The sequence below is a fragment of the Pseudonaja textilis genome, chromosome 3, assembly GCF_049901715.1.
Source record: "Pseudonaja textilis isolate UNSWEBS1 chromosome 3, rPseTex1.2, whole genome shotgun sequence".
NCBI lineage: Eukaryota > Metazoa > Chordata > Lepidosauria > Squamata > Elapidae > Pseudonaja > Pseudonaja textilis.
The window spans coordinates 143,661,756-143,684,139 of NC_141992.1; the positions used below are offsets into that span (position 1 = coordinate 143,661,756).

General features: G+C 34.2%; 1 protein-coding gene and 1 pseudogene across 4 annotated transcripts in view; both read right to left on the reverse strand.

Annotated features, from left to right (window-relative positions):
* LOC148126352 (uncharacterized) overlaps positions 1-22,384 on the reverse strand; it is a 380,750-nt pseudogene that overhangs the window by 247,509 nt on the left and 110,857 nt on the right.
* The window catches only part of TSHZ1 (teashirt zinc finger homeobox 1), a 92,168-nt gene continuing 71,381 nt past the window's right edge, over positions 1,598-22,384 (reverse strand). For all 4 annotated transcript variants that reach the window (XM_087931005.1, XM_026699462.2, XM_087931007.1 and 1 more), the window contains exon 2: positions 1,598-6,155. In XM_087931005.1, coding sequence (XP_087787131.1) covers positions 2,968-6,060 — 3,093 coding nt within the window. In that variant the 5' untranslated portion in view covers positions 6,061-6,155 and the 3' untranslated portion in view covers positions 1,598-2,967. The remainder of the gene's footprint in view (positions 6,156-22,384) is intronic.

Below are 22,384 nucleotides of genomic sequence, written 5' to 3' on the forward strand. Positions count from 1 at the left end.
GCTCAGAGATAGTTGGCTACTGTAAAAAATGAAGTGTTGCACCAAGGTGCCTGATCCATCAGGAGCGTTTGTATGTAAAAGTCATATTTACCTACACAGCCATATCCAGGGGCTATAGTATATATGCTTATTAAGAGACAGGAGGAGCAATAAGTGAGAAATATTCTCAAACACAGAGAGGAAAATATGACTCCAAGTCAATAATTAACAAGTAAATCCAAGTCAACAATCAACAAGTGAATCCAAATAAATGAACTTGAAGATAGAAGTGAATAAGCCAGTTGCCCTACAGATGTTGGATCAGCTTCCATTATGTTTTCCCAGTGAAAATGGCTGTTGGGGCTTACAAATATCTGAATGGCATCAAGTTGCCACTACTTGTTGTAGAGCAAGGACACAGAGCTAAAAGGCCAGCCCCCCTATTATACTGATAGTCCTTGACTTACTAACATAATTGGTAGTACTGCTTTCATTTTAATATTGCAAGCCGCCCAGTCACCTCGCAGTGAGATGGTCTGCAAACAAATTGAATAAATAATATAAATAATTGACTGCACAATTATGGTTGTAAGCACAGCAGTCATACATTGCAGTGACGTGATCAGACCTGATTTTATGACATTTTATGCAATGGTAGGTGACTGGTAAAGTAATGAATTTTTCCCAGAGGGCAATTTTTGCCAGAAATTGGAATAAATGCCAGAAAATGGCAAAAAAATAAAAATAAAAATCGCAAAACACAAGTCACATTATGACAAATGTAGCAAACAGCTGTAAAGGTGAGGTGCCCAAAATACAATCACGTGACCATAGATGTATGAGAGTGTGTGCAGCCTTTGGAACTCCAAAAATGGATCGTAAGTGGCTCTAGGGACATCAGTCGCAACTTCAAATGGTTGTTAAGAGACCAGTCAAAAGAAAAAAACTACTTGTACTCATAATCATCATGCAACTTTTTCTGAAATAAAGTGGGAAATTGGAGATATAGTTCATGACTTTCGGCCTCCATGTGAAGAGCTATTAATTTCTTCAATAGAAACACTTATCTTAAGTTCACCATCTTGAAAAATGTATCAGACTGTTTTTTCTAATGCAATATAAAAGGAAATGTGTTAAATATATTATTTATGGAGACGCCTATTAACTGACTATAAATGTAATAAACATACTTTTTGTCCTGACTGCCTCCTACTGTCTGAAGTGTAGTCTGCAGCATTCCATTCAAAAACCAAGTATGGTTCAGTCTGAAAGAAGCTGCAATCCTCTGCTACAGAAAAACAGGGGTCAAATATGAAGCAAGTGAATGCTTTTTAATGAGTAAGATCCAATTGAGTAGCTATCAGGAACTTATATACCACTCGGGTGGGAATATGTCATGTTTTCAAAGCAGATGAACCACTTACACCACATAAAAAGTACACAATGTATTCATCAGCATTTGTAAACTAGTGCAGTAACAATTGGAACATCACCATTGAATAGGTAACAGAATGGAGCATATTAGAGTACAGAAATTATTTCAATCTTACTTCAGGCTGAAATTTTGTTGCTGCTGAAATGAAGACCTCAAAGGCAAAGCAATGATGACATCACAATATGCACAAATCAAGAACTGCATGTGGGTTTATTTTACATTTGAGAAAACAGTGGATTTCATTGCGTGAACCAAAAAGGTACTGTACAATATTAATGATAAAACATCAAAATGTATAATTCATAGTGCATTGTTTGCTTTATTTTTATTTATTTATTTTGTCAGATAGCTCCTTTGAGTACATGCATCTGGGAAGATGCAGGTGCCAGTAAAATTTCTCTATTTAACTCAAGCTGCAGGAACTCAATTTTATTCAAAAAAGTGTGTTTTTACATTATATACACAGAAATTGAATATAAAATGACAATATAAAAAGTTAAGAGAGAAAGCATACAGCCAGAAGGTACAAAGGAAGTTGAACAATTTAAAATGGTACAATATGCAACATGTACTGTTTTTTTTAAACCTAAGCTGATGCTGGCAATTTACAAGGATCAGAATCCAACACTTGCCCCATTTTTTGTTGTTGTTTTGTTTCATTTTCATGTACCAATGCAGCACACTATAGAAAGATCAGCCTGTACCAAAGCTTACATTTGTAAATAACTATAAACTGCAGTATCTTACAGGAAAAAGAAATAACATTTCTACATTTTTTAAAAATAACTTGCATACTTTTAATGCCAGTCAAGTGGCAATAATCAGCAATCAGAGGATTTGGGCATAGCGGCAAATCGGTTTGTGATTTTATTTTTTTAAACATGGGTCACGTCTAACTCCTTGAGCATTTGATCACTTTTTATAATTATTCAAGAATGGCATGCATCTTTTCTTTGCAAATCAGACTGCTTTTTAAAAAAGGCTTTTTGTCATTTGAAAAACCTATTAAATATTAAGTGAATTTGACCCAGTTATATTAGGATGAAATGCCTTTAAAAAAACAACACACACCTTCTTTTGGGAAAGGCACAGAATACTATTATAGTCCTCAGAGGGTTAAAAACTGACACTACTGGGTTCTGTGACCTTTATTGTCATGGCAACTTTGTAATTTTAGAATGTCTTTTTGTTATTGTTCTTTGTGTCTTTCTTTACGGCTAAATTAATGTCTCTCAATAGTGTCTCCCACTATAGTCTACAAAAGATAGCTTAACATCAAGGACATATGTTGAAAATAAAGGTCAGACTCTGACTCACAGAAAAAGAAGTGGGGAAGGAAAGGAAAAAAAAGGTTTTAAAAACATGCACAGATCAGACAAAGAGCATATAAATATAACTACAAAACGTATGTAAGAAAAACCAAGCTCCAGATAGGCAGTTCAGCAACAAAAGTAAGACTGATTTCAGAGGCTCAGATCAGGCCTAGTGCAGTACTATGAAGTTTAGTGCAATGTTCCTGTGGTCACTTGCATACCTGGTTGCTTACCTGGACACTAATGTTTTTCTAACTCAGTTACATAGATCAGATGGTCCTCGGGGGACTTCCCATGTGTTTTACTAAGGTGCAGTTTGACTGCATGCTTGCTTGCAAAAGTTCGATTACAGAGCTTACACTGGAATGTGGAGCCCGAGTCCTCCTCGGCAATTCCAAGTGAGCCTAAAGTCTTATTGGAGAGGACCTTGGAAACATTCTGCTGTTCTTGTATCTGATTAAGTGGCAATTTGGACAGATCCTTCAAACTGAACCCTAAATGTGTCTCCAAGTGACTTATATATGTGGAAGCAGTCCTGAATTGAGAGGCACAATCATTGCAAAAGAAAACAGGATGACCTGTATCCAAATTCTTTAAAAACTTAGTCCCACCTGTCCTCCTTAACTGATACTTCACATTTGCCAGCCAGTGGCTAATTGTGGTCATGGAAAGACCAGTAAACTTCGAGATATGAACCCGCTCTTGTGGGCCCAGGTCCGACATAATATATTTGCCTTCTGGTGTCTCCCTCAAGCTGGAAGCAAACTGGGCTTGAAGAATGAGAAGATGCTGAGGGTTCCAGTTTGATTGCCTACCTTTCCTCTTGTGTACTGGAGACAGTTCATCCAAAGCTTCTTCAAAGCTACTTCCATCTGCGTCAGATTTTTCTGACACAGAAGACGGAGTCGAAGATTTGGGAGTCAAGCGCCCTGTGAGGTTCTTTACCATGTCAGAAATATCCATTAGGGCACTTTCTCTTAGAGGAGATGAGACAGAATCAGTCACACTGGAAATCAGTGGCTTGGTTTTGGACTTGGTTAAATCAATAGGCTGATCACTGTTCTCGTAATAGTACCGATCAATAGGCTCAGCTTGCTTAGCCGGAGTTGTGGGATAAATGGGTTTGTCCAACATGCTGTTACTAATTTTATATAGCATGGCCAAAGGATCCAAAGAAGGACTTACAGGATTAGAGACTTTACCTAAGTGGGTATTCATGATGGACTGCAAAGCGCTCAGTGGGTTAATGAATGATTGCTCTGGTGAATGGTCTGTAATGATACCCAAGTTATTACAACCATTGGTAACTTTTGTTTTAGGTGGTTCAGTACCATTAAGTGCATGTGGGTCGGCTAGAAGATCCTTTTTGACCTTCTGAACTTCAGCTTCAGGAATTTGTTTTTGCTGATGTGGCTGCTGATGTAGTTGTTGTTGTTTGTTGCTTTCCTCTGATTTTGGAAAGTCTTTGCTTTCCTTGGGAGCAGGGGACAATGGCTTGACTGGAGAACATTTTTCTTTCTCTGAAGGCTTTTCTTCTTTCTTAATATGGATTTTGCCCGTGACCTTCTCTACTAGCTCTTCCATGGCAGAGACATTACTTTTATGAGGAGGGGGTGTCAGATTGCCTGGTGAATGGATCAGCGCATTGTGTTCTGAAGACAATGACTTGACACTGCTAGCATACGATGGCTGAATCTGAACACTCTGCACAGTTGGCTGAAGGGATTTAACGGTTCCTGGAAGCTGATAAGCTGCATGAATGCTAGGGTAGCCTCCCCAGGAAGGTGCTCCATTTTGAGCTTTGCTTATAGCTGTGGTCACTGTGTTCTCCAGAGATTTCAATATGTCGATTCCACCTTTTGGACTTTCATCTAGATCCTCTTCACGGAGGTACTGATATACAGTTGTTGGATCAAATTTTTCTGAAGAGTCCTCATTTTCTTCTTTAATTTTTTTGTCCGTTTCAGTAACAATCACCTGTTCCTTTTCTGGCTCCTTCTTTTCTTCAGAAGTTGTAGATCCAGCAGGAGAATCTGGCTGCTTTTTAATATTTGTAGCTGGTAGTCTTGTATGAGTGGTAGGTGGCAAAGGTATGGACTGTATCTTTTCTTCAACTACCGAGTCCAGTACTAGCTGTTTTCCTTTCTTAGAAGCTGAATTAGTTACTTTCAAAAAATGTCCTGTGACCATCATATGAGCAGTCAGCTGCTGCAAAGTGTCATGAGAACTGCCACATTCCATGCATTTTAGTATCTGAGCTTTGCGGGCCTCAAACTGCCAAGTATAGCTAGCACCATTTTGATAGCCATAGCGATTATTGGGAGTTACATATGGATTGGCAGTTTTCTGATCCTTAGCTACTTCACTAAGTGTAGTCTCTGAAGTGATGGCTGTTGGCTCAGGTGAGCAAGGTGAAGCCAAGTCCTGAAGTGCTCGTTTTTTGCTAGAAGGCACCAGTTTGGTGATGGCTGGTACTGGTTCCTTCAGAGGCACTTTCTGGTAATGCTTTGTTTTGATCATATGGACACTTAAGTCTTGTAAAGATTCAAATGAATGACCACAGTACATACATTTTAGTACTTTCTGGGCATCCTCTTTGCCTTCCATTTCCATAAGTGATCGCTTTCTGGGCTTTGACCACCGTCTGGTTTTTTCAGATTCTTTATCTTGGTTGTCATCCCGGTAATGTCCAGTTTCATTCATGTGTACTGTAAGCTCTACCAGTGTATCATATGCTGCACTACAGTCTTTGCACCGGAATTTACTGGCACCAGTGAACACAGAACCATACAGTTTATTGTTTTGCCGGTAAAGTTGCACTGTGCTGAACAGACTGGGTTCTGGTAGAAGTCCATACGAGGTCTGTTGCAGAGTTTTGGCCAAAGCCGCTTGATGCCAGTCATAACCTGAACTGCCACTGCTACTGTTACTAGTACTACTGATGCTTGTAGTGGTAGTAGTGTTGGTACTGGTACTGGCACTTGTATTTGGGGTACTGATACTAGTGGTGCTGTTAGTGGTGCTTTCTTTCAGGCTGTCTTCATTATTCTTTGATTTTTTTAAATCTAAAGCTAAACCAGACCAACAAGATTCTGACAGTAAATTCGCATACACGGCTTTTATCTGTGCTAAGCTGTCCTGTGGGTAGGAAGCATTGTCCAAGCACTTGTGATCTTCTTTCTCTTCTTTAGAGGAAGTGCTTTTGAAATGGGCCAGTTGATCACTGTTTTCACTGAATGGTGAACCATAACCTGCATCTTGATTTGTTGCTGTGCTGACTGGAGAATTCTGGTAACTCTGAGCCTCTTTGATCTCTGTTTCATCCTGGCACATGTACTCAGTTTCTTGGATGTCCAGAGATAGCCCATCATCCTCCCCACTTTCTTCATCAATTTCTGCTGCTTTCAGTTCTTCTTCAGGAACATAAGCTTGAAAAAAAGAGAAGAGAGAAAAAAAAATAAGAAAACCATTAAAGAATGTACCCATTTTTCCACACTGCAACTATTACAATAAAAATGAGTGCTATATTGAACAGAACATATCCAAAGCTTTTAGTTCAATGTGATAATATACCTTCTCAAATCAGGGCATTCCCTCTACAACTAAATATGGGCACGACACATCAGAAGGATTAATGTTGTATCAGCAGAATTATCAAGTCTAACTGAAGCTAAAATACATTCTTCAGTTATTTATTATGATATAATTACATTAAAATGTTGCTTGCGTACCCAACAAGGTACTCCAAGAAGGAGTAAATAATCCGATGATTATGGCTTCAGTTTATTTACTCTCTTACCAGATTGCTATATGGATGGGCTATTGTAATTGTTTTCACAACAATAGAAAATTATACAGTTTAGTTTCAATATATTATGTTCAACAATCCAGTGTATGCAACACAGGATTACTATAAAGTTCTATGAAAATAGAGTAAAACTAAAAAAATCATATTAAAGTGTTTAAATTAAATACTAATTATTAAGTATTGTTATCATTAAGAATTATATATGCCTATATTATTAATAATGCAATGCAATTTTTTTCTTCATATTTTTCCCCCAATTTTTCTTCTGAATGGTGCTATTTTTATTTTAGGGACTAAACCTGTAGCTAAAATAAATTAAAATTTTGTATTTAAAATTTACCCCAAGTTAATTGGATGAGACAAAATACAATACAAAGGATCAACCTGGTAAAAGGCATACAACTAAGTGTTTGAACAGAAGTAACAATAGGTACTAGGCAATTAAGTTTTCTGAACACATTATTGTAGGGTAGAAATAATTTAGTATTATTTTTACTGACACTTCTATTATTGTAATATGTATTGAGGACTAATTTAGATTCCAAAGTTACATGCAAAGAACATAAAAATTAATGGATCCATTAATTGTCTCACTGTCCAGAGAGCAACCTCACAGAATAATTCCATTGGACAAATACTGTGTTCCATTAGAACAGTAACATAAGAAAGATGCTTAGCGATGCCTAGCCATATGCAGATATAACAGGCCTCAGGTCAACACAAGGAAAATTGAATAGTTTTGGTCCACCTTCTGCTACTGGGTGCCTTCCTTTGTTTGGATGAGTGGCACTGTCTCAGACAGACCTATGGGTAATCTGGACTAATGATTCCACCTCAAAGAACTCATTATCAGGTTGTGTGCTGGCTGTGGACAGGGATTCTGCTCACTATCACTCATGACCTTCAGTCAGAATGATTGCAATGCATTCTACATGGGGTTGCATTTGAAGAGCTCTCAGAAACTTCAACTGGTGCAGAATCAGCAACATGAGTAGTAAATTGTACCAGTTTTTTGGCCCATGTAACATCGCTACTTTGTGAGCTGCATTGGTTGGCAGTGTGCTTCCAGATACAATTTAAAATTTTGGCTGTTGCCTTTTCTGTCATAACACCAAGCTTGTGGGACATTCTACCTCTGGAGACAGGCAGGTCCTGACAATATTTTGTAAGGCCTTGAAGACGTGGTTCTCTGCCCAAGCCTGGGGCCCTGAGAATGTGCAGGGATCCACTTCTTGGTTGCAATGTACAATTTACCATATAGTTATATCTCACTAACTAATTAACTAACTACCACATAACAAAGTACTTCCAACGGTTAACAGTAAAATAAAATTCTACAACGTAATACAGTTAAACTATCTTAAGCCAATAAAACCAGTACAAAAACCAGACTAATTTATGTTCATATTGAACACTGAAACAAGATCCAAACAAGGTACCTAGATTGATATAGGGTAGCAATTATTCAGGGCAGTCCACACTGGGAAACCAAAACGAAGAATACTAATGCAACATTTATTGTAAGGTTATAATAACCCAGTCTTGCAAATCTGAAAGATTTCCCCTCTCCCCTATCTTTATATTCCAAAAAAACTACGGAGAGTCAATTTTGAAATGCTTTCTTCAACCCCATTGCTGCTCTGGATCCAAATTTCTTTTTTCACATCACTGTCTAGGCTGAAGTGTTCATCCTGTCTCTTAAGATTCTTTCACAGCTCATTACAGATGGCAATATCCATTAATTCCCAAACATTCTCCAGAACAATTATGCTTTGACCAGTTTCTGAAAGGAAAAAACTGAGAGTTATACAGGAGTTATTACAGAGAAACCTATTGGCAGTCAGCACAAGGCTTGCAATATGTAATGTAATTACAATATGTAATATAGATTTTTTCTTTTTTTACTTTGTATGTCAGTGCTTCATGATTACCTGGACAACTCCCTGCAGTTTTTTTTGCCAATCCCAATAGATTATGTATTTTACAATTATTTTAGAATGGCTATCCAGACTAGGTTAGCCATTTTAAATTCAACTACAATACATTTAAATAGGAAAAAAGCTATCTGTACAGATCTTGGATAAGGATGACATTTTATCTGTGACTGTAAATCTCAGAATTATTCTGATCACGTGAATGAAAGAAACCCCTACTTGAACCAATGGGATTTACTCTAATATAAATGTATAACTTTTTGGGGGGGACGGGACGGGGGGGGGGACTGAATTGTTCTTTATTTAGTCAAGACTTTGCAAAACATATCATACTCATTTGGTCAGCAATATGTTATACAAGAAGAAATGGTACTGTAATAAATATTAGGCTTTTGTCCTGACTAATATAAATAATTATAAATTTATGAAAGTCCATTTACAATTCCTGTAGTGGAACTTTGGGCAGATATTAAGGGCTCAGATTATTATAATTGTCACCCAGATCAACAATGAAATGACCCCTCAGGAATGTAAATGTAGCAGCAATATCAAAGAGCTCCAGGTCAGCACAGGTAGGCCAGACCTGCAAGATAATACCGCTTGCTATCCTTTTGTTCTTGCCTTGTTTTTTTTTTAATACTTTATACAATAGTCAGAAAGCAAACAAGATTTACTTATTTGTTTCTTAGCCTAATAAATTTCAGTCCATTTGTATAAAATATGATCCTATGATTTAAGTGATTAAAACTACACACTCAAAAATATTTGTTTTTTCAATGCTGGCAGTGCTGGAAAAATGACTTTGTTCCTAGAGAAAAAGGAACAGAAGCAGTAATAAGGATGGAATTGTAGTAAGATACAGTAAAGTATGTCCTAGTTAAGACCACTGGGTCCAAGGTCTAAACACTACCAGCTGCATCATTGCTTGATTTTAAATAGTATGCATTATTCCATTAATAAGCTATAATTAAACCAAAATGGTGAAACTAAACATGACAGGTTGTTTCAGAATTTTGCCTCCTACTAAGGTTAGCTTGTGGCATTGAGCCTCCTACCAATCTATGACGCAGATGTCATGCAACAATTTTAACAAGAGTGGTCTGCAGTTAAAAATAAAATAAGAGATAAATATTTAAAAGTGACAAGCACTAAGCAAGCGGTGACATATCCAAGTTGATTATCAAACTTTGCTATTGTGTTGCCACCTGGTGAAATGATACAATCTAATCAAAAGTACGTATTTATTGGAATCAAACTATTCTTTTTAACTAACAAATGTGATATTCATGAGCAGATGGTCACTATATCAAAATACATTTATTCTGAGGGCCCACTTTAAAAAAAAGGTCTTATATACACCTAAGTGCTGCACTAAGTTTAGATTCAGAATACAAATTGTTACCACGGGAAGATTAAATAACAGATAAATGATTCTACCAGAAGAAAATAGAACTGGATGAAACAGAAAAGCATGAGCAAGCAAAATTGCCAAACCAAACAATCTTACTTTTATAATTGGATGCTTTTTTTTAAAAAAAAATTAATCGTTCATTTTGTTTTTTTATTTTAAATAGATTACCAACAGTATATAACTCAGGGGCTACACACTGATGCATACTCACCTGAAAGTGAGTTCCACTTAACTCTATAGGACTTTCTACTAAATAGGGATATGCGTCTCTAGGTGTATATAATTTCATTGTTAAATCTTTTTAAATAGACATTTTTTCTTAGAAGCATATGCTAAAATTCGTGATATTCCCATCTGACCCATTTCTCAGTAGCATTCAACATTTCTGAAATCTGCCTGCCAAAAATAAGAGGCCCCTTTCTCCCCTTTCATTTACCAGTATTCTTCAGTACTTATTTTTCTCTCCGCTGAATTCCCCCTTTTCTCAAATCTCATTTTATTTTATTGAAAGGACAGTTTAATGTGATTTCTAGTAATCATGGAAAAGTTATTCAAATAATAACATTAAAATGCTTTTGTAAACTTGAGACTGCATTCTATTAATATACTATATCCTAACAAAAAATCTATGAAAAATCCAGCTTTATAATTATTCATTAAAAATTATTGTGAGTCTCTATTCTATCCTTTACCTCATTCTACATTATCTCATTCTGTAGATTTTGTGATTCCTATACTTGATCAGCAGCCTGGCATTTTTGATTGAGAAAGACAAAGAAGAACTTGTCTATTCTTGCTTCCAAATCATGGGTCTTTATTTAAAATATGAGGAGGTTGTCAGCTTTGCTTCATTTTTGTATTCACATATTCATAAAAGTTCACATATTTCTTAATATTTCATACAGAACTGTGTATTAAAACAAAGTGAACTTGAGAAAAAAGTAAAACAAATATTATTTATCCCTTTTCCTACACGCTGTTAAAAATGCCTTTTCTGCAACAAATTGTTTCAACACAGAGGTCACAACTATTTGCCAAAGAGAGAAAAGGAAACCTTTTACCTTATACTATGCTACCTTAGAGAATAGAGCGAAGGACCAAAAACAAAAAACCCTACTGTTATGCTACAATATATTAGCATAAAAATTAATACACTAAGATCATTACTCTGAACTGGCATCCTCTCACTTGACTAAGGAAAACCTACAAAATTGACAAAAGCTTTGTCTATGTTTATTTAATTCACAATTTTTGTAACCCCAAATCTACAATAAAACAAAAAGACATACAATTGATAGAAATCACTCAATAACAACAAGAAACATTCAGTCATGATTAAAAAAACAGTGGAACATTGTTGAATGTATTTATACTTGTATTTATATTTGAGTATACATCTACACATTTCCATTTGGGTATAAAAAACTGACTGATTAATCAGTGGTCATATTTATCCCAACAAGCCAATTCAGAGCTTAGGATCAGAAAACTCTACATTGTCATGGGCTATCACAGCAATATGCATTTTACAAGGTTTTAAAAATGTATTCTATAAAAACCTGCATTTTTATGTTTAATACATCATGCTGAATATATATGATTCTAATATTACAACAGCATATGAACTAAGCATATTTGAGTCTTTTCAGCAACATTTAGTATAAACTTTACAGCAACAAAAAGATTACAATTCTAGAGACTGTGAAACTTAATTCTGATTTAACATATATAAAACTACATTTTCTAAACAAGAATAGACATTTCTGCTCTGTTAAGAATTTTTTTAATCATCTATAATACAAGCTATGTAAAGAGAAATAATTTGTATCACTGATTTCCTGAGCAATATTATGTCTACTGATTTTTGCATAGACTGCTTCTTTTTTGGAATCTATAAAGAACATCAAACACTACACGGACAGATTGTTCATCTCTCAGTCGGCCTTGTAAGATATTATCCTACTCTTCTGTAATTAACTGTACTTTTTTTGAACTATTATTAGTTTCAAAATAAACTGTTTTTTTCTTAATGAAAATATTTTCTTCTTCACTGTTCAAAATGCAGCCAGAAATGCAAAATAAGTTTGATGTTCACTGACAAAAGGAAAAAAATAAGTCAGGCCTTGAGACTGACTTTTTGTGGTTTTAATCCCTTTCCATTAAAAAAAACATTTTATTTGGGTTACTTGACTTTTTCTACAGATATTATAAAGTATAAAGGATTAAATCGTTAGGCGGCATTTTTATCCATGTTTGAGAAATACTTCTCCTGTTAGCTAAATGAATTATATAACTTTGCTATACTATATCAATGCAGAAATGTTAAGAAATAAACAGACTAATTAATATTATAATTCAAATTGTCATGATAGAAATCACCAAAAGGTCTGTAAGGAGTGTGCATAAGTGCACAATCATGCCTATCATCCCTGTCCTATTGTTTATTTATTTATTTATTTATTTATTTGATTTGTCAATCTCTTGCAAGATAATAGGTATAAATATAAACATAGTTATGAATACATGAAATGGACACATATAAGAAAAATAAAAAGAAACAATTTAAAAAAAGAAAAAGAAAACATTGTCCCCATTTATTCGTCCCTATTTCCTGTATTCTTACTTATGTTTATACTTATACCTATTATCTTGTAAGCGATTGACAAATCAAATAAATAAATAAATAAATATCACTGATGTATGTGTGTCAGTGGAAAACACAACACTTAGTTTTTGGATTTTTGCAAATATCAGTAATGTTAACACAAATAATATCCAGTGTTTAAGGTCATTGTTTTTAAGCCCCAAAAGAAGAAAATGTAGTAAAATAAGGTTAGATTTTTTAAAATCTATTCAAGCTAGATTTTAGTATTTTGCCTTACATGAATCCTTGTGTTGCATGAAGCCAGGTACTACAGTATTATAAAATAAAAGATAGCTTTGCATTAAATTGCTAGCATCTGATAGCACCAGAGGTCAACTAATAATTTAATACTGTGATAAAACATTTCCCAGTGAATATTTTTTCCTCAGTCCCTGTGTTTCGATAGTTTTAAAAGCTTGATATGCATCTGTAATCAGGAATCACAAACAACATATTTAGATTTATATTGATTTTACATATCTAAAAATATGGTTACAGTACATTCTATATCATAATACACAATAAAACTAAGACCTTCTGTTTGTCTGAATTTTCATAGGAGGGATATCCTACAAATTACAGCTATAGGACAAATTTAACTGGAGACTGACGATATTTGTTTTTATTTCTCTATTATTACGTTAAAAATCTTTGCATATATGACATGCCTTCTCGATACCACTATCTCCCCAAAGATCTACTTTTGTCTTTGAGCAACATTAAAATGTCTGCATTCCAATGTAAGCCAACATGAAGCACTATATATTGTATTGTTACCAGTATAGTATTATAACTGTTACCAGTATAGCACATTTTAAGATTTGCTTCAGTAAAAAGATGATATACTGTAAATAAGTCAGTCCTTTGTCTAAAAAGCAAAGCATAATGATTAAATAATGATGTTGAAGAAAACAAATTGTCCGATTAAAATATGGTAAATGCATCATCGTTTCTTGGTTGCACAAGCACATGTGTAATGCTATTCTCTACATATGTTCACTCTTATTTATATTAATCATATTTTCCACAATTATAAATATCAAAAAATGGGCACAGGAGTACCCGTAGCCACTAAAATTATTGACATATTTAAGATTGATTTCAGTAGGCTGCAGATTCCGTTTGTTTTTAACTGTGCTCGATATAATTAGATTACTTCAGTATTATAACTAAGCCTCTGCTTACAAATGCTTTTGTTACATACTCGTTGCAATCCAGCTAAAGCTCACCCAGACTCCTAAGGCACTTACAAATAGGAGCATTCAATTTTCAGCAGTCTTAATTCTCACTGATAAATAGTAAATGCAGAAACTGCAATTGCATGAGAAAAGCACCATGTTCTGCTGAATCAACTTACTAACTTTGGTGAGGGAGGACTTTTAATATAATGTATACCAAACTATATACTGTGATTATTCATCACTATACAGTATTTATCAATACCCTTTGCTATGGAATGCAGAGAAATCACTAATAAACCCTATTATTAATTAACGTTTTGGCTGGAAGCTACTTAAAAGGTCATAAAAATATATAATTTTGTGAAAATTCCAAGATTATAGCTATTTTCTGTTGCTCTGAATATAAGAGAACCACATTAAGAACATCCTTCTAGGCAAGTACAGAATAGTAATGTATATACACACGTTAATATATCTGTAAAACAGTTGAGACTATTCTAACATCAAAAGCTCTCTATAATACAAGTCTTTGCAATTTAGCCCATTTAACAGCATTGACCTCAAAGTTAATAAACTGGCTAAATCCCAAGCTTTTCAGCTTCAAGTACCTTCATGGCTGTAGATCTACCTCAGAGTAACTGATTGATGGGTTTAGACAAAATTAAGCAGTTATGTAGTAATTTCAAGTTAGGATTATTAATGAACCAAAAGATATTAATAATAGGTACAAATAAATCAATTGGTAACCATTCTGTATTAATTGTATTATGTCTATCACTTTTTAAAGTGATATCTAATTTAAAGTTTCTCAGCATTTCTGTCTACTTTTCTGTCCAAAGACAACCTAAGTATCCAAAATAATCAAACTTTCCCTTCCTGACAATTGGCTCTCAACTGAGTCACATGCCAAAAAGACTCAATGAAATAAGCAAGACAAGATAATCATGTCTATTTGAACTCTGTTTCCAACAGATATATTATTTTAGGTTTCAGTTCAGTCCTAGGTTTCAGTCTGTGTATGCATATATATAAAACAACCATTGAACAGTTTCTACATTGAGGAAAAATACAGTACAATATAGTTGACTGCCGATTTGAAGAGGAAATATGTCAAAATATAAGTACTCACAAAAGTAATGTCAGAGTTTTACAGTATCAGCAGTTTTTCTGCATAATGTACCTAATAGGAATGCTTAAATCTGTTAACTTCTCACCTCCTCCCTCTCAGTCCACCCTTTTGGTCTTCAGAGTTATTAGGCAATATTTTTAAGTAGTGGGACAAGCAGCTTGAACTCTAATGCTGGTAGAAGGAATGGCTCTTTCTTTGTCAGATAAACCAATACATTTAAACATTTTTTTATGTTTTGATCACCAAAGAGAGCTGCATTTTAATCAGACCATCCACCATTCTACTGTCAAGAATATTCTAATTGGAAAAAAAAACAATCATTTTCATCCCTGCTGGCAACATTAGAGCATTTAACCTGTTTCCATTACTTATACAAATTACTGTTATAAGGTAGGACAGATGTTAGAATCAAGCCACAAAACTGACTGCCATGCATTCTTTATATGGAGAAGAGAAAGCTGTTAGAGCATGTTATACCGCATCAATAATGCTCCCTCTGCTACTTGATTCATTAACTTCCACCATCAACATTTCACTTTCTTTCTGTGTTCCATCTCATCTGACCTTATTTCATTTGGAAGCAAATAGTCTTTTTCAGCTATTTTTTTAATCAGGTGCTCTCAAGGGTCAAAGGAAAGGAAAGCGGAGAGAACAAGAGAAAGAAAACCCAACATCCTGTCAAAAATGCTATTTCTCTAACAGAGATGATAAAAGAGAAGTCAGTTAAGATATCGGTACTCTAAGATGGCTGTCACTTTAGAAGATGGCACAACTTACCTAGACAGCTGACACTCTAGTCGGGCAAAGGGATGATACATTATTGAGAACATGAGAGATTAGGAACGACAAAGACTCTAGGCCCAGAGTGCCTGGGGCTTTTTAAATAGTAAAATCAGCAAGCACATGAATTTCAGCCTCCATTTGCATTGCAACCTCCATTTGCATCATCTCCAATTTGAAAAGAATCTCAGATAGTAGGGTTAGATGAGACATCTATCTAAGACCTTAGAGAGCCAATATTAGAATAGACAATCCCAGGACAATGAGCTGACTCAAACTTAAACCATATTAAGTAGCAATAAAATATGCACTACAAGTTTAATTATTATAAGATTATTATGCAGGTACAGTGATAAAAAAAACAAGGGCCAAATTTTCCAGCTTGCTAGTCTGAAGTCATCTTTTAGACTCTCATTCTAAAATAATTATGCATAGGAATACTTTGAAAAAAGTGATGCTGTCACTGAACTCAATTATCAACTTTCCACTATTGGAAGACTTTAAACGTTGCTATATCCCTGCCTTCTCCTTGCTATTTGTTTCATCATACAATGCATAATGGAGCAGTTCAACAATAGCATCAGTGCAGAAGATGTTATTTTCGTAAATATACTAACATTTCCAAAGTGATGCTTTAATTGAGTATTGTAGGTTTAATTGCTTTTATCACTAACACATATATACAATGAAAAATGTAACAAAAAAGTAACAACATATAAATTTTACACTGCAAAAATATATGTCACTGGAGGTCTTATCCACTAAAAGAAGGGAAAACATATATTTTGAAATGTAGGAAAATTGCAGACAACTACTATTTTTTTTAAAAAAAATACAGGCCTTAATTCCTACAACTCTAGGAAAATGTAGCTTACAATACAGTTCAAAATATTAAATCATGTATTTTAAAAAAATATAGTACTAAGAAGTAACAAAGACCTTTTAAAAAATGAGTTCAGTATATCCAAAAGCATTAATATATCAAGATCTGCTAAATACCATATGTATATTTTTGCAAAAATGCAGAGGCTCTATCAACCACTTACTGTTTGACTTTGATCCCTTCTCTGATTTCTAGCATGAACGTTTGATAGGAATATTGGCACATGCAGTTTGAACACTCTGCTCGGTTTGGCAGATTCCCATTGACTAAAAGGAATCATACTCTGCTGAGAACTGATTGAAAACAGGGTAAGGATTTTGATATTTGGCCAATTCTAAATATTTGTCCCTGAGGAAACTATACTGATATCTCCACTGTAACCGTAGACATAGTAACTCATTGCTTTAATTTCCTGCTTTAAAAGCTAGCAAAGAAAAAGGGAAAAGACACCGATGCCCTTTGGGTAACGGAATCTTACATGTAGCTTATAGTGCAACCCCTGCAAAGAGTTCACAACTACAGTATGTGGTAAATACATTAATAAAAAAGAGGAACGGAGATGAAAGGGAGCAAAGAGACAGATTTTTAAAACAAAAGATGAAATCTTGCTTTAGAAAAGCTATCTTTGCAAAGGTCTGCTACTCGTTAAATCACTAAGAATATCTGTCAGACTTATCCTACTACACCATTTGGCTGATGTCAAACCTAAACAAACCAGATCAGAAAACCAGCCAGTGGCAGGACGTAAATGAAACGAGAGAAGACCAGTCTCACTGTAACTCGCATGGTTTGCTTGCTGATTTTGGGAGGAGGGGGGAAGGAAAGAAATAGTGGCAATCATGACAGTCATTTGCAGTACTAATGTCCAATTCAGCCTCCTTTCATTCTCCTGATTTAGGTGGTCAGAGTAGTTTCATAGACGACACAGGGAAGCTGTGCTGTTTAGCAGGCTGTTTAATGGGAAACTGGCAGTCTTATTTCTTTTCTAGATTTGGTTTGTCACTAGGTCTCCATTACATGCCACTCAGCTTTGATATCTTTGGACAGGACTGATCAAAAGATGTCATTTGACCTACACAGCATGGCAGAAACTTGGAGAAGTCTCATAAAGCGACACTCTGGCTGTAAATAAAATGACATTATTATTTCCTCTCTCCTATCATGTAGAAAAGCCAATTATGGTAATGCACTGCATGTCAATGAAAATACAGCAATCTTTTTGGAGCGGCTTCTGCTGGCGTCCGTGTTACAACTCTGCTTCCTGAAAAAATTTGTCCATTGGAAAGTGAAAAGAAATGGGTGAGAAATGTCTTGCAGACTCTTCATAAAATTTTGGTATTGTTTACAGTTCTGGTGATTGTTAAAAGTGGAAAAAAAATAGAGGCACAAACTCTAGACTGTTAGCTTCTGAATTATCAAATAATATAATCTCAAATTATTTATAGTTCATCACTACATATACTACATCCTAAGCTTCTGAATGACAAGAAAACTGGAGTGATACCAATGAATACTATAATGACCAATACCCTTAATTATTTATAGTTCAACATTGAACTATACTGGATTCTCTACATTACACTGAAAGCCAAATCAAAGCACAGAACTAATGTTATTCACAATTTAATCTAATTTGTGTTAAAGTAATATATAGCATAATGTCACAACATAATGCTACATTGATCAACTATATTTGTAAAGATATCTTGCATTACATTTATATATTATTTTAAATGAATGTTTTCTAAACAGTGTTTCTAAATCCTCCTGCAATTTTAATTTTAAGTACAAAAATATGGAGAGAAGTCATATTTAATATGGCATTGCACACATACAGAAAAAGCCAAGTAAAACCAGGGACTCTTATACGGTAATCCCCCACTTTGTTTCCTTTTTACTTCATCCATTTTATTATTCCTTACATATCAATCAGGAAACACAATTTAAAATAAACTATATTTAGTTGTTGGTCAGCTGCCTTCCCTGTCTGGGCATGATTCTGGTTTTTCACCAAAGAAAAAGCATATTACCCTTTATATGGACATATTTATATGATATTGTAATGTTATGTGAGAAGGGCATGCCTGAATACACAGTTTTCAGAATCTTCTCATCTCACCTATATGTTACATATTTGTATAACCTGCAGTTAGTATATATTGATATATATGATGAAGCAATCTTTTTTCATCACTCATGATCTTGGCTAGGTATGATATGAGCCTTATGTCCATAATGCCTTGTTACTATTGCTAAATACATTTTATTATTAACATAATTACATTTTGTATTATTATTTCAATATTCACCTGACTCACTTTTTAATCTTCTTCCCAACATAAGGTCGAGTAAGTAATGGTGCCATCTAATGAAGTTCATGGTTACAATTTCATGGACTCTTGAATGTGGACTTATAAAACCCAAGTTCAACTAAACCACTTTATTTTCTCCACCAAATTACACTAGATACTATGAGAAATGTAAATATACCAAAGTGTATGTATCTGTACAGTGAAGTTTCTTATCCTTCTTTGGATAATAATCCTTTCTGCCATAATATGATGCTTTTGAACCAGTCAGGCAGAATAGGATTACCTAACAATGAGTTGTCCACCTTCAGTAGTACTGTGACTCTCCAAAGCAGCAGGATTTAGGAGCTATTTAAATTTTTCATGGCACCATGATGTTGTCCCATATAACCAAGGGAAGTTCAAATGAGAGCTAGCATGAGTAAACTGAGTTTGCAATGGAATGGTGAATGAACTGAAGTGCTAAGGCCAAGATTGCCTGGCAGGCTTTTTGTCAGAATTATTTTGGAAGATGTTATATGGAAAACAAAAACACAGAGCAACTTGATGTGTTGCACTTGTTATTTGGTGTTTGTTTTTTGCCTAGTTACATTTTTTTCTATGAAACTCTAAGAAATATGCATCTGGTTATATTTAATTAAAAAATATGCTGAGGATACAATTAACAGCAAATAATTTACAAACTAGTTCACCATGTCAACTTATTAAGATGTACAGTTTATTTCTCTTTCATGTTATTTACTAATATATTACAAGAGGAATAATACAACGTTGTTGCTAAAATCAAATATCCTATCTTCAAACAGAGATGCGTACAAATTTGAATAAAATCGTTGTTCAAGTATAAAAAGTAAAAGGAGAACATTACAAAACTGCATTCAATATAATCAGGCACGATTAATTGCAAGCTTTAAGTGAACAAATATATTGAAAACAAAGACTTTAAATGCTGTTTATTCCAACTTGATTAATTTCAAATCCAAGTAACATTCATTTTGCAAAATCCATTTTTTCTGTTATTTATTTTTAAAATTAAACATTAAAGGAAAACATGGGAAACGCATTTTGTTTAAGGGTGGTCTCTGCACTTAAGCCTGCATGATTTGCCTTTTATTTTTTTGGTTTCTAGAACATAATCGTCATTCCTGCTCATGATCCCTTTGCAGCTACACTGTTATTTGAGCACAGCTGGAATATCTATGCCACATCTTCAGCCAGTTTATACAGAAAATGGGCAAGAAAGTCACCACTATTACTCAGTACAATTAGTGCATTTAAACAATTAGACCAACAAATAAAACATACAAAGCTGTGTATGTGTCTCACTTTTAAAAACCCTGAATCAATTTACAGTAAAATGTAAACATAAAGTAACAGACATGGGAATGACTCAGGAATTATTATTTTTTCTTATCCAGATCTATAGAACAATTCCAGGTTAGATGAGAATATTGACTCCTAGAAAATTTCTATACACATATGTGGCAGTGAAGTTAAAAAATTCTTATATTGGAGCAAGCAAACAATCTTGTAATCCCTGACCAGAATATAGCACATACATGTGGAACAGTGGGAACTTATATTTAGTGAGTTAAAATGAATTTGAATCAGATTTAATTAGAACCCTGGGCTTTTTGCCTACTAAAATGGTTAGAATTGCATAACTAAAAATAAAGCATTAGCAGAGTAATAGCAGCTGCAGACAGATCACAGATATTATGTTATGTACATCTGGAACCGCTGATATAATTTCATTTCACTGCACATTTGGCCTCACTATTCAGTTTTCTTTTCTGTACATGCTGTATATGCATGAGAACACATAGAAGTAACATTTAATAACCACAGACAGAGCTCATGCTGAAATATGGCAATGCATTTAAGAAGTAACCACAACATTTGTAATCAAACAATTTAAAATTTTTTGATATCATCAGATACTTTGGGTTTCCATGAAATAATGTCTCTAGATTTAATGTGCCACAAGATATTTTATTTGCTACAAATTGAAATTGTATAATATTACAAAGAAATATTTGAACAGAGCCTAAGAGGTGTAAAGCTCCTACTGCCCTAAGAAATTTCAGGCAACATTACATTCTACCAGCCTCATATCTAAAAAGATGCTTATATATAATGCAAAGTCTCACAACCAAATTTAATCCATTTAACAACAAAAACAATGCTAAATTGTACTTTAGGTAGTACTTACAAATCTGTATTGTATAAAGTAGTGTAGGATAAAAGCAACAAATAGCATCTGAAAATACAGAGCACACAATGCTATGTTCATTATATGGCAGTGGCAGAAAATAGCTCTTCTCATCTACCTAATGCTAAAAATATAGCATAATAATACTTTTCCTGCTACTAAAATAGCAACTAAAATGACTACTAAGCTCTATTTAATGCATGGCAACGCTGCCCTGACATAAAGTTTCAGGCTGCAATGAATGCATTGTTTACTGAGAAGCAGTTGTGAAATAGTTATTTGAATAGCAATGAATAATATCTTAATGAGGCAACAATATATGCCTTTAAGTCCCGGTTTACTTAATACAGTAAACATGAAAGAACAAACCTGGGAGAAAAATGATCAAGAAAAGGAGTAACCATGAAAGCTGAAATCCATACCACAGGTTTCTTAACAACTGTACTTCGAAGAAACAGTTTAGTTTCATCCAGTACCCCTCTAGAAATTTGCCAGTGTGAATGCTTAAAATACAAATTACATTTGATTTATATCATTTTAATATAACAAAATTGTATAGGTCATACAAAAGTCTCAAATAGTTATTTCAATAATTTTGTTGTGTACATACTTAATACATAAACAAGCTTATTGAAAAATATTAGCCCAAGTCTTATAACAACAATTTTTAAAATGTAAACAATAACAAGCACCTCAAAAATATACCAGTAAAAAATCAAGGCCAGAGTTTTATCCAGCTTTTTCTTAAATTTTTGACTGAATACCATTATGACAAAGCTTGTTAATTCCTACTTTTAAATTGAAACAACCAAGTTGTTTTGCCATGACAATCAATGACACCTCAAGGTGTAAAAAAAAATTGCTTTAATCGTTTTCTGAAATATGACCTACTACGTCATTTACTTTTTGAAAACCCTGAGGTCGTGCAACACACTTTCTCTGTCATTTGTAAGTACATTAACTTAGTAGCCATATGACAGTGAAATTATGATAATAGGCTGCTAAAATGGGTCATGCAGACACTGCATTTCATGTTAACTTCAAATAACAGTGATAATATAGTCCAAATCAAATATGACAGTACAAAAGCACATGGTTTATTTAGTCTGGGCTCTGCTAGGAACTGGGGTCTGGAGGAGTGAATGAAGTGATGCTAGTGAGGGACAGGAAACTAAGAAATTTTCTGTATTTCAAGGTGAACAGTTTAATTATTTACAGGGAATGATAGAGAACCAGCAAACTGCATGATCAATTAGCCCATTTTAAACAAATGTAACATACTTCGTAGTTCATATTAAAAGTCTATGTAATAATTATATTAAATATTTGTTTCTAAAATAAAAAATTTTAAATAGTTTATTTTAGT